Raw genomic sequence first — 13,062 nt, 5'->3', positions numbered from 1 at the left:
TTCTCTGTCATCTCCACTCTACTATTAAGTCAATCTAGCAAGATTTTTATTTTGGTTATTGTACTTTTCAGTGTTATAGTTTCCATTTGATTCTTTCTATAATTTCTACTTCTTTGTTAAGATTTTCTCTTTTTTTATTTGTTAAAGAGAATTCATAATTGCTGCTTTAAAATTGTCTTCAGATAATTCCAACACCTTGGAATTCATCTTGGTGTTGCCTGTTCATTTCTTTTCTCATTTAAGCTGTGATTTTTATTTACTTATTTATTTAGTTAGTTTTGGTTCTTAGTTTGATAAGTGATTTCCTGTGGTATTCTAGACATTTGGAAGACTCTAGATCCTATGTAATCTTTTTTACCAGGCATTATCTCCACTGACATGTAGTTTGAGGGCCGAGTGGCTGTGTATTTTCAATGGAAGTGGTGTGCTCACACTGCCTCTTTGCAGAAGGGTGGACTGAAAGTTGAACTTCCTTCTCAGTCCTATAGAACTCTTCCCAGAAAATGTGGGTGCAAACTCGTACTGCCTTATTGGGGTATTAGCTCAGCTCCTTAGTGAGCCATAGTGATGAGATGAGAGAGGGAGGGAAGTATTAACTAGCTCCAGCTTGCATAGCCTCATTCATTTTCACTGATGCCACTGACACAAACCTGTAAAGGGATTCAGAGCATGAACGACCTAATCAGCTCATTTCAGATATAAGGCTAAAAAATTGTAAAGTTAGGAATAAATTATGAAATGTGACTCTTCTGACCCCTGATTGATGATGCTACTTGAAGGTGAGGACTAAGTCTTACAACTCTTAGAGGGTTAGTCTGGTGTAGGGGCAAAAACAACACTGGATTATTAGTCAAAAGACATTGTTTTTTAAGGTCAGCACTGAGCCAGGTCCAAGCTACCACACTACCACTTACCACCACACTACCCTACCAGCAAGGAAGGGATAGAAGGAATCTGAAATAGAGGATTAGCTCTGTTGTGGTGCAGAAAATGATTTCCCAAAATATGGCAGTTGAGTATGTTGAGTGCTTTTAAGAATTGCGAGGACTCAAAAATAAACCCTAGAATCAAGGTCTCTCTAACTTGTCTCATTTCTGCCTCCCTTCAAATGCAAGGTGGGCCCCTGTCTCCTCCCTGCTCTATGACAAAGGGTATATAAGCTTCTGTGCCCCATTGGGGGGTTGGAGTAACCACTCTGATATGGTTTGGCTGTGTCCCCACCCAAATCTCATCTTGAATTATAGCTCCCATAATTCCCATGTGTTGTGGGAGGGATCTAGTGGGAGATAATTGAATCATGGGGTGGTTTTCCCCATACTGTTCTCATAGTAGTGAATAAGTCTCATGATGTCTGATGGTTTTATAAGGGGTTTCCCTTTTCACTTAGCTCTCATTCTCTCTTGCCTGCCACCAAGAAAGACATGCCTTTTGCCTTCCACCATGATTGTGAGGACTCCCCGGCCACATGGAACTAGGAGTCTATAAAGCCTCTTTTTTCTTTATATATTACCCAGTCTCAGGTATATCTTTATCATCAGCATGAAAACAAACTAATAAACACTCTGTGATTCTCTCCCATGCACATTAATAAATATGTATGCATTTCTGGCTATTAGTCTGCCATTTGTCAACTGATTTTCAGGAAACTTTTAGAGGATAAGGTGAAAGTTTTTCCTTGGCCCTGCAAAAGTTGTCAGGGCCAAAATGGTGTCACCAAAGTTAAGAGAACTCTGGCAAATAAGAGCTGGGGAAGGCCATGAAGAGAGGGCTCTCCTGCTTGTATGCTTGATAATAACAACAGAAAAAAATCTCTACAAAAAACACAACCTGGCACAAAGGCCATCACAATCACACAAAAAAATACTTCTGCAGGACATATGACCAGCACTGTCTGTCCAACCTCAGGCTGGTGTCATACTTGTCATTGATCTTTGTAGCCAAGGATAATTATTTCAAGAACAATTGTGTAATGCTCCTCATTTCTTTTTTCTTTAGAAACCTTTGTCTTCCTTTACTTCAAATATACAAATAATTTACTATTGCATGTATATTCCCTTTGCAATACTCTATTCCCAAATAAACATAATTTTCTTTTAGAAAGCCTCTCGCTGTCATTTAGGTTGACAGCCTCTATAGTTTCCTATTCTGTCCTGCTGGTAACAGTACCAGAAGAGGAAATCAAATCATTAGCATCTGCGTCTTCAGGGAAGAGTACAGTGTGGTGGAAGACAATCTTCCTCTTGGTGGAGGAAGAATAGAAGAGGTTTTGCCATTGGTGTTTAACTGGAGTAACACAGATATTGCCAAAAAGACTTTCTCTTGTTAATTTGTCCTTTCTTGGCTAGGGGAAACATGCTTTTGTCAGCCCTGTGTGTGTGTGTGCACATGCACACACATGCGCATGCTCATGCATGTGTACACCTATTGGTGGTTCTAGCCTGGGGGTTTCTGCACTGTCCTATCCAGGATACACGGACACAATAAGGATACCCAGAGAATTCACTATCATAGCATTCCTTACATGCTGAGGTTCCTAAATCACCCACATTTTCCCACCTTTAAGTATTTTCCTTTGCTTATCTGTTATGCTATTTCCAGGGTTATTTTAGTTGTAAGACAGTATATGAGAGAAATGAGGCTTCTCTCTCTTGGCTGGGACCAGAAATCTCTGCTGAGTATGAACAAGACTTTCTATTCCTCATATTATTACTTTTTTGCTGTGATGGACTACATGCTTTTCTTTGAAACACATTTCTCTCTCTGTATTTACTACTGTACATTGTGAGTTTCCTCCTATCTTTTGGTCACTTCAAAGTGCCCTTCACTGTTTCCTCTTTGCCAGTAGCTCAGTGCTTCTGTTCTCCAAGATTCTGCCCTAAACACTTTCATCTTACCTCCTCTTCTCTTCCTCCACAGCCTTACCATCACCATATGTTGAAAACTCACAAATCATGGTCTCTAGTCTCTAGTCCCAGTCCAGTTTGCACTGGAAACCTTCATCTGGTTGTCTCATAAACACCTTGCAACTTTGTTATCTAGAACGTAATTTATTGTCCACATGTGCATGTGCAAATAGATTTTCTCCCAAATTGACCCTTCTTTGTGCATTTCTGGACTTGGTCAATGACCCCATGACCCACCCAGGAATCCCACTCAGAAACATGGCAGTCACCTTGTTTCTCCCTTTATCCTAAACTCCAACACATCACCAAACTTTGGCCATTCTCCCTACTAAATAATTCTCAAGTCCATCCCCTTGTCTCTGTTCCCTCTGGCAATGGCTAGAGCATTTGTTCAAAATCTCATTCCTGGATGATTCTAATAGTTTTCTAATTGGTCTACCTGTCTTTCTCCATTCCCACAGAGGCTCTAGAGTGATCTTTTCAAAATGCAAGTATAATCAAGTCTGCCTAAATCCCTTCCTAATTCCTCATTAGCTCTAAAGAATGAATTCTAACTCTAATTTCTCCAGCTCATCTTCCACAATTTCCTCCATCCATTTCTGGAATCATGCTGTGATCTCTCAGACCCTACATTTTGTCTGTGATTTTGTTCACTGTCCTGTCTGCCTGAAGTATGAAATATCTTCCTCTCCTTCCCTCACCTGCACCCACCCTACCTAAACCAACCCTACTAGACCTACAAGATTCCAGTCACGTAATCTCTTCAGGGAAAATATTTCCCACTCCTCATTAAAGGTGCTTATCTTCCCTGTTTCTAAAACACCGTATGCATGTTAAATTGTTGACTTGCTTCTTTGCCTCCCATCTGGGATTCGGGAGAAACTCTGAGGAAGGTTCATTTTCCATCTTGGCATAATATGAATAGAGGACAGAAAGGTGAGCTCCTCCACCCTTTGACTAGTCATCTTGGAGAAGAAGTGTACTACCGGCCGGGAGCGGTGGCTCACGCCTGTAATCCCAGCACTTCGGGAGGCCGAGATGGGCGGATCACGAGGTCAAGAGATTGAGACCATCCTGGCTAACACAGTGAAACCCCTTCTCTACTAAAAATACAAAAAATTAGCAGGGCGTGGTGGCGGCACCTGTAGTCCCAGCTACTCGGGACGCTGAGGCAGGAGAATGGTGTGAACCCGGGAGGCAGAGCTTGCAGTGAGCCGAGATCGCACCACTGCACTCCAGCATGGGCGACAAAGCCAGACTCCTTCTCAAAAAAAAAAAGAAAGAAAGAAAGAAAAGAAATGTACTACAGTGGTCAAGAGCCCTGACCTGGAGCAGAACAGTTGGGTTCAAATCCTGGCTCTGCTACTTACCGGTTTTGTGACATTTATCAGTGTCCCCCCATCTGTAACACAGGCATAACAGTATCTTTTTTATTGGATAGTTGTGAGGATTAAAGTAAGAGCATGTCAACGTGTAGAAAGATTATATACGTTCTACAGTTCAGAAACATTGGCGTGTAGATTATAAATATTTGCTATGTTAAAATATTTTTATTTGGGGGCAGGACTTTGAGCTGCTCCACCCCACCCCCACCTCCTGCTGCCCACGCAAGAATCAGCACCACTGCTGGGCAGAGTGGCTCATGCCTGGAATCCCAGCACTTGGGAGGCTGAGGCAGGGAGATTGCTTGAGCCCAGGAGTTCCAGACCAGCCTGGGCAACATGCAGAAACCCCATCTCTACAAAAAATACAAAAAGTAGCCAGGAGTGGTGGCTGTAATCCCAGCTACTTGGGAGGCTGAGGTGGAAGGATTGCTTGAGCCTGGGAGGTGGAGGCTGCAGTGAGCCAAGACTGTGCCACTGCACTTCAGCCTGGGCAACAAGGTGAGACCCTGTCTCTGAATGAATGAATGAATGAATGAATGAATCAGAACTATAAGAAAACCTGCTAACCTCTCCACATTGTCCCGAGCCCACTAATTTCCCAGCTGTTTGTGGCCTGAAGCCTCCAGCCACCACAGAAACCAAGATTTGCCAGACAATGGTTCCTCTCAGTTCAAGTATGGCAGATTTTCGGAAGTTTTTTGCAAAAGCAAAGCACGTGGTCATCATTTCAGGGGCTGATGTTATTGCGGTAAGTGGGGTTCCACCCTTCAGACAAGCCGGAGGTCATGGGGAAAATGTCAGTCCAGGCCCTGGCAGCTCCTCTGTCCTCTGCCCACGCTTTTCTGGGTGCGGGAGCTCCCCACTGTGGGTGAGAGGTCAGGCCGAGCAGGAGCCCAGTCCCGCACCTCGCCACCATCGAATGTGATGCCCTGCTGGGCGGACAGGGCCGCCGGGGCATGATCATGACAGAATATCCATGGGCGGCACCCAAGGCTGGCGCCAAGAACCTTCTTGAAATCCACCGTAGCTTACGTTAAACTCCATGTACCTCTTGTGGAGTCGTGTCTGAGAATTATGAGAGTCGGTCGGTCCACCTTTATCAGGAGAAGGTGCTCCAGGACCTGGAACTCAAGATGCCGGAATCCCAGTTGGGAAACTTGCCGGGTGTGAGAGGCAGAGAGCAGGGGCTTGCCGCAACCTCACGCCCTGTGGTTTGGCAAAAACTTGGATCCTGCCTTTCTGGAGGAGGTTGACAGACAGCTCACCCTTGTGACTATGTCTAGTGGCACATACTCCCCCTGTGGTGTACCCCGCAGCTGTGTTTGCCCACCAGATGTCTGCCAAGGGAGTGCCAGTGACCGAATTTAACATGGAGACCACCTCAGCCATGAGAAGATTCAGGTTTCATTTCCAGGGACCCCGTGGTAGGATGCTTCCTGAACCCCTTGCTGGTCATGAAAATGAAACTGTTTCTTAAGCATCCTGGGAAGAAAGAAATTATAGTATATCTAAGTATGTCTAGGTGGCGAGCTGATATTGGATGATCCAAAAATATTCTGATTCCCTGGCTGGAATCCAACCTGTTGATAAGTGTTTAGGGCTCAGAAGTAGCAAGAGCAAAGGTATTTAGAAGTTAGAGAACTGTAAAGTTAATGCATGTTATTTGATTTGAACTGAAACATAAGAGACCTTTGATGTATTTAGTTGGTTATTGGGAGGGAAAAACGTTGTAATTAGATTTAAAATGTCTTTAAAAATGTAATTATTCTGATTATATTTTTCCTATTTGGGCAAAGATAGAAGTAGAGGGGTAAAATCCTGTCATTTAGCACAAGTTTTAATAGAAAATAAAATCATTCTCAACTACCTACTTATATAAAGGTGTTACCCCAGGAACAAAAATTCTTTTTTAAACTATTACTTGTAACATTAAAAACATGTTCTTCCCTTTCTCAAGGTTAGTATTTGCCACTTGAATTTAATAATCCGTTTGCTCACCTATTAGGAGCAACAATAAATGCAATACATTTTGAAGGAGAATTACCCTGGAGAATAACCAAGGTAGAGTAGTTTCTTTTAGAAGTAGATTTACTACATTAGGTACTTCAGCCAAGAATTGGTTTTTAGAAACAGAATTCATAAGAAGCTATATGGTAGAACCATTTGGGTATTTTCCAAGTGGTTGAGAATAATTGCTATGAAAATGAATAGGGAAATTTTAAAATAATTATTTAAAAACGAGCCACTGAATAGATCTTCTAAGCTTGAAAATGTCTATAGTACCATGAAATCATGTTTACGGCCGGGCGCGGTGGCTCATGCCTGTAATCCCAGCACTTTGGGAGGCCGAGGCAGGCGGATCACGAGGTCAGGAGATCGAGACCATCCTAACACGGTGAAATCCCGTCTCTACTAAAAATAGAAAAAATTAGCAGGCGCCTGTAGTCCCAGCTACTCGGAGGCTGAGGCAGGAGAATGGCGTGAATCCGGGAGGCGGAGCTTGTAGTGAGCCGAGACAGCGCCACTGCAGTCCAGCCCGGGCGAAAGAGACTCCGTCTCAAAAAAAAAAAAAAAAAAAAAAAAAAAAAAAATCATGTTTACGATTCCTTCTCAACAATGTGCTTCTCGTCTAGAAACACATACATTGTTCAATAGATATTTGTTCAATAATATTTTGTGGGAAAAAAAACCACTAGATTAAGACCCTCCCCTGAACCTCTCCCAAGTTAAAAAAAAAAAAAAAAACTCTCAAAAGCAAGGATATGTATACTTTATTCCCTCGCTCAAAAAATTATGTTCAAATGTAATCTCTTTTAAAAACTCCCTTATGGGGGAGTCTCTCAAATATCATTCCTCCCCTTGTCTTTCATTCTGCTCCCTATTGCCTATATCCAGTATTTCAGAATATAGGAAGAGGCAGAAGGCAGAGGCTTGCTTTTCACCCGCTTCCTCTGAGACAGCAACACTGTGACCATCTTCCTCAAAGATGCCTGGAGTTCTTCTGGATGTCAGTCCAGGAAAGACACAAAACAGCTCTGCATTGCAGAGACCTCCCGAAAACACCTCCCTCCCATATTGGATAATTTCAACATGGCAAGGACATCCATGTGTGAAGTTCTTATTGGAAACTTTTAACAGATATGGTTTAAATTTTAATACAATGGGCAATGTTTTGTTTTCTGGTGAGACAAATTCTTACAGCTGATTGCATGCAGGAAAAGCTTTATTAAGTCAAGAAGCTGTTACACTTTTACAAACTGCTATGCAGAATACTCAAACATTTTTAAATGACATGGGAAACTACTAACATCTTTAGTGAGAGAGTTTCACTTTCACAATTTTCTCTGCTCCCACACCCCTAATGATCAACTATAACATATTCATTTTTTTATTTAGTATATGTCATGCAGCAATTTATCAAAAGCTTTTGTTGTGAAAACACGTTTCTTAATTAAATGCACAATTAAAAGATATGATTAAACACTTACAGGATGTGAAATGTTTAAAGGTAATACACAATAATAGGGTTACCAAAAGGACGCCTTCCAATTTTTCTTTCTATTCATTTTGATGTTTTGTTCTTTTCAAAACATTTTCTCTCATTACATTCATTACTAAAGGCCTTACTTTAAATACATCATGCTACATTTTGTTCTCCTCTTCAAATGCCAATGTTTTAACAATTTGAATTCTCTGGCCTGGGAAAAAGAAAAGTTATCCACTTACAAGGTATATGTATTGACAATATGGATGTTACAGTCCAAACAACAGCACAAAATCAACCATGTACATGTAACATAGTGAAATGAGTCCACGTTTTCTACACGCTACAGGATAGGAAGAGCTGGCTCTTAAGGCCCAGGGCTCACATGATTATGCACTTGTCAAGCAGCTTCTCAGTGGTGTTGGGCATCTGGGATTTCTTCTCGGGCTCCTGGAGGCCGGTGGTGGGCTTTTTCTTGTAATTCAGCAGCATGTGGAACAGCTCCTGCACATTCACATCGGTCTTGGCTGAGATCTCCATGAAGGCGCAATTCCACTCCATCGCACAGGTGGCACCATCATTCAGGGCCACCTCCCGGTGGGTGTCATCACTTTTATTGCCCACCAGCACGATGGGGAACTTATGCAGGTTGTTACCTTTGATCTTGCAGATCAGCTCATAGAAGGCCTTCAGCTCTTCCAGGGTTTCCTTCTTGGTGACTGAGTAGACCAGGACGAAGGCGTGGCCCCGGGCTATAACGTGGCGCTGCAGAGCGCGGTTGCCGTCGCCACTCTTGCTGTCGGTGATGTGCAGGGAAAGCACACCGTGGCTGCAGCCCAGCAACTGGCAGTAGGTATTTTCAATGGTCGGCAGGTACTCATGACGGAAGTTGCCGCTCGCCCACTTGTGCAGCAGCGTACTTTTCCCCACACCAGCGGTGCCGACTACCACGACGCGGTAATCTCTGATCTTCCTGTGGGGCTTGAAGGCGCGGAGGATAAGCAGGGCGGGCAGAAGCCGCAACCGCTTCAGCAGCTTCTGTTCCTTGGAGCCAAAGCTGGCGTTACCCATCGTTGGGATTCGGAGGGGAGATACGTGCACAAGTTCTCCCACACTTAGCTGGCAGCGGGAGACCCCTAGGAAGAAAGTGAGACGGTGAGAGATGGTAGTGGTAACCTACAATGTTGTCAGATCATGTCAGCCTGGCCAGCTGCTCCACTAGGACTCTGAAGAGAGTCCACCCTGTGACGTAAAGGGGTGCACACAGCGAGAAGAAAATTCCCAGGCACACAGTTCAGCCTGCTAAACCGAGGGACCAGCAGGTGATATATATTAAACAGACATGGTGGTTTGCTTTTTACCATCTAGAAAGTGCAACAATACTACCTTTTGTTTTCTTTACTTAAACTGTTTTATTAAATTCTCACTACACCCCTACAAGAAACACTTACTCTCATTTCCTCACTTGTAAAATTAAGATTTTAATTGAAGAGGACTGAACAGTCAAAGAGAAACAGGTGAGGGAATTTTCCCCACTCTATGGGGCTGAATGCCAAGGTGACATTTAGAGTGACACCGCCACCCTGGTTAAAGCTACAGAGTCATCAGTACAGGAGAAAGGAGGGGGTTTTTGGTATCAGTGGTGTGGGATGTAGAGAGGGGAGGTACCTGCAGTCAGCGCAGCCCCAGAAGAGGCATGGGGAGCACCTTTGCTCTGAGCATGCTGTCACCATGTGCCACCAAGAGCTGAGGGAGGGGTCTTAGTTCATGAATCCTTAGTCACAATGACAGTGGAGTTAAAAAAAAAAAAAAAATATATATATATATATATATATATATGAACCTTTCTCTTCAGGATCTAATCTCTGATTAGAAAAGATTGTAAATATTGAATGAGTTTTTCTACAGAACAGTGGTTTTTCTTTTGCCATGGCTACGACCTTTAACAAAGTACTTTTAATTCAGCCTTATGGAAATAGAGAAAATTTCAGGATTTGAACAGTCAATGAACTTTTTGAGTTCAGGAATAAACATAGTAGATTAGGTTTGTAAGAAACTTTTCTCACAGGTATATCCTAAATACCAGACAGCTGCCCAGGGGGACTGCTTCAGAAGCATCCTAGGTCAGATGGAAAAAGTTCTAGGCACCATGCAGACAGACCACATAGCTGGCCTCTGGACAGAGGTAGGAATAGTACAAGGCAATGTCATTCCTGTGGCACTAGGTATAGAAATTTATACATGTTTCTAGGTGATGATGGTCCTTAAAATGCACTTCTCTTCAGGTACAGCTATGATTGTGTCATGTACAATACCAGAAAGAGAAGAGAGGCTTTTTGTGAATAGCACACTCCCTATATAAACTAGCCTGTCTTGCTGGCTGCGTAGTTGAACACATACTCTCCCAGTACTGGGGAAAAGGACCCTTTGTAGAATGTGCAAGTCCCATGACAGTAATATGTCCATATTAGAGTTTTGGTGGTGTTTTTTTTTTTTTTTTTTTTTTTTTTGAGTCAGGGTCTTGCTCTGTCCCTCAGGTTGGAGTGCAGTCATGTGATTGTGACTCACTGCAGCCTCAACCTCCTGGGATCAATCAATCCTCTCACCTCAGCCTCCCGAGTAGCTGGGACTACAGGCATGTGACACCATGCCCAGCTAATTTTCTTATTTTTTGTAGGGACAGGGTTTTGCTATGTTGTCCAGGCTGGTCTTGAACTCCTGTGTTCAAGTGATCCTCCTGCATCAGCCTCCCAAAGTGTTGGGATTACAGGTGTGACACAACATACCCACCCCATATTAGAGTTTTCATTTGAAAAAAAAAATGTTGTTGCTGGTTGTTATATCTTCAGGCTTAACTTGCTTCTAATTCTAGTCTGGCTTCTTTAAGATAGTGTGATTCTAAGAGTGTTCTAAACTTAAGTGGCAAAATTTAAGTAGATGATTTTATATTCTTGATTAAAGGGGGCCAAGGAGGTTAATACAATAAATATTTGAAATTGATATAAAATAAATACATACATATATCTAAACCATTCATTTTTGCAGCTTTCAGGTAAAATCTAGCACTTTATTCCAGTCTATGAGATGTGGTTAGTTGATATCATCTAATATTAAGTAATGACATCAGCTATCCAAATCCTGGGCACAATTCCTTTAGTAATGATGATCTTTAATAGAATTTAGCTTAAAAAACTAGGAGATTTCTGCTACAGTGATGCAATCTTTCACATCTTATTAACAAAAATCAACAATCCAGCTTTCCTTAGGTCTTCACGCACTAAGAGTTCTCTAGTCACAGAAATCCTAGCCTTGTCTGCACTGTCCACAACTATTATAAACTCCATGTTAGTATCAAGAGTTCCAGTAAAGACCAAGTATCTCTTGGCCACCAACATCCCACATTAGGAAATGTGCATTACTAATTATTCTGTTTTACATTACTTCCTGCTCTAGGGGATGTATGTACAAATTCATTCATAGAAAATTGGTAAAGCAGCCGGGCGCGTTGGCTTATGCCTGTAATTCCAGCACTTTGGGAAGTCAAGGTGGGAGGATCGCTTAAGAACAGGAGTTCAAGACTAGCCTGGGTAACATAGGGAGACCCCCGTCTCTATCAAAAAGAAAATAAAAGAAAAAGAAAATTGGTAAAGGACACACGTGATAACTGAAGTTTCCAGATGTGAAGAGAATTCTCATTCTCAGGCAGTGGACCCCCCCCCCCCCACTCCTTCCACCTTCCCAGGCCACCTGGCCTCAGGCTGAGGGGGAGGTGAAAGCTTCCAGGAACCAGAGGGCTTCCAAACCCAGCGGCCGTGCGGAGCTCAAGGTCCCGCCGCTGCTGTTGCGGCACCAGCCTGGCTCATGGACATCACCACGCACCTGCAAGGTCAGGTTTCTCTCTGGTGGCTGTGGCGGCTGCTACCCTCCTCGCCCATTTCAATCTTACTTTCACACTACATGACTCCACTATTACTTCCTGAACACTAGCTACCTAAGCAGCTGTAATAGTGGACACTGTGTCAACCTTTAAGCTCGCACACTTACCAAACCTCGTTCTTCTATATTAAAAAGTGCTAGCTTCCCAACGGGACTATCCAAAGTGCAGTTGCAGGACCTGCCAGGAGCCCGCAGGGCTGCGGGTGGTTCTTGCGTAATCGCGCCAAGAAAGACCTGGTGCCAGTTTCAGGGACAACTCGCCCATAAACTTCTACTGCGCAACAGCATCTGCTGCTTTGTCTGGCACTTGTTGTTTTCAAGTACCCCTAAAAAAGCGAAAGAAAGACTTACCTTTCTCGGAGGCACGAACCAAGCAGCCTAGAAGACAAATGCGCTGCTCGGAGAGACTGCCGCGGCAACCAACTGGACACCCCAAGAGCTCACTCCTCCGCGGTTTTATATTCCGACTTGCGCACAGGCGCGGGGTGCGGGGGCGCAGGGAGTATGGGTAACAGGCATAGATTCCGCTTGCGCGATGCGTGGTAAGAAACCAGCCGTGAGGGGCTGGCCCAACGCAGAGCGGCGCGAGGTCCGCTTGGCATCTACAACAATCGAGGGGCTAGTCCAGAAGTTCAAGGCGGGGTTACAGGTTGAGGAGGAACTGTTAAACTGTGGACTTTTTCTCACCTGTTGGAATAAGCTTCAGGCAAAACTTTGCCAACAAAAACCGGTCCAACTGATTTTTGACGAAAGTCCAAAAGCAGTTTAATGCAGGACAGGTAATCTTTTCCACAAATGATACTGAAAAGACAGGACATCTATAGATTCCCCCCCGCCAAAAAAAAAAAAACCCTTACATAAAAATTAAGTGGCTAGATATAACTGTGACGAGTAAAATTACAAAACGGTTTTAAAAAACAACCAACTATTGTCTAAGGCTAGGCAAAAGGTTCTTAAATTGACATTAGTGGCAAGACCGGTAAAAAGAAATGTTGATGAATTAGACTCCATAAATTTAAAACTTTTGCTTTGTGAAAGACCCTGTAACGATACTGAAAAGGTTTACCTAGGAGAAAATATTTACAAGCCATATATCTGGCATACAACCAGTATCTAGAATATGTAAATAACTCAAAAATCAATTATTTTTAAAAATCCAATTAGAAAATAGTCAGAAGACATAAACAGACATTTCACTGAAGATATGCAGATGGCAAATAACCATATGAAAACCTTTAATGTCATTAGCCATTAGAGAAATGGGAATACGAGGCTTTCGTTGTTCTTCGCCTCCCACTAGGGCGGGTTGAGGGTCTGGCTCCAGTAGCCCCGGGTGCCTCTCACTCCTTGGGCG

The 13,062-nt window shown here is 43.1% G+C and overlaps 1 protein-coding gene across 1 annotated transcript; it reads right to left on the bottom strand.

Moving 5' to 3' along the window:
• Nucleotides 1-7,493: 7,493 nt before the first annotated feature.
• On the bottom strand, nt 7,494-12,311 carry DIRAS3 (DIRAS family GTPase 3). The gene is made up of 2 exons (XM_001164655.8): nt 12,060-12,311; nt 7,494-8,908 (listed from the first exon to the last, which is right to left on the bottom strand). The coding sequence occupies exon 2, from the start codon at nt 8,841-8,843 to the stop codon at nt 8,154-8,156; it is 690 nt and encodes a 229-aa protein (XP_001164655.1). The 5' UTR covers nt 8,844-8,908; nt 12,060-12,311; the 3' UTR covers nt 7,494-8,153.
• Nucleotides 12,312-13,062: the final 751 nt, after the last annotated feature.

Source organism: Pan troglodytes, chromosome 1 (genome assembly GCF_028858775.2).
Source record: "Pan troglodytes isolate AG18354 chromosome 1, NHGRI_mPanTro3-v2.0_pri, whole genome shotgun sequence".
In the NCBI taxonomy this organism is placed as follows: Eukaryota; Metazoa; Chordata; class Mammalia; order Primates; family Hominidae; genus Pan; species Pan troglodytes.
This window is presented reverse-complemented; position numbering and strand designations above follow the sequence as displayed.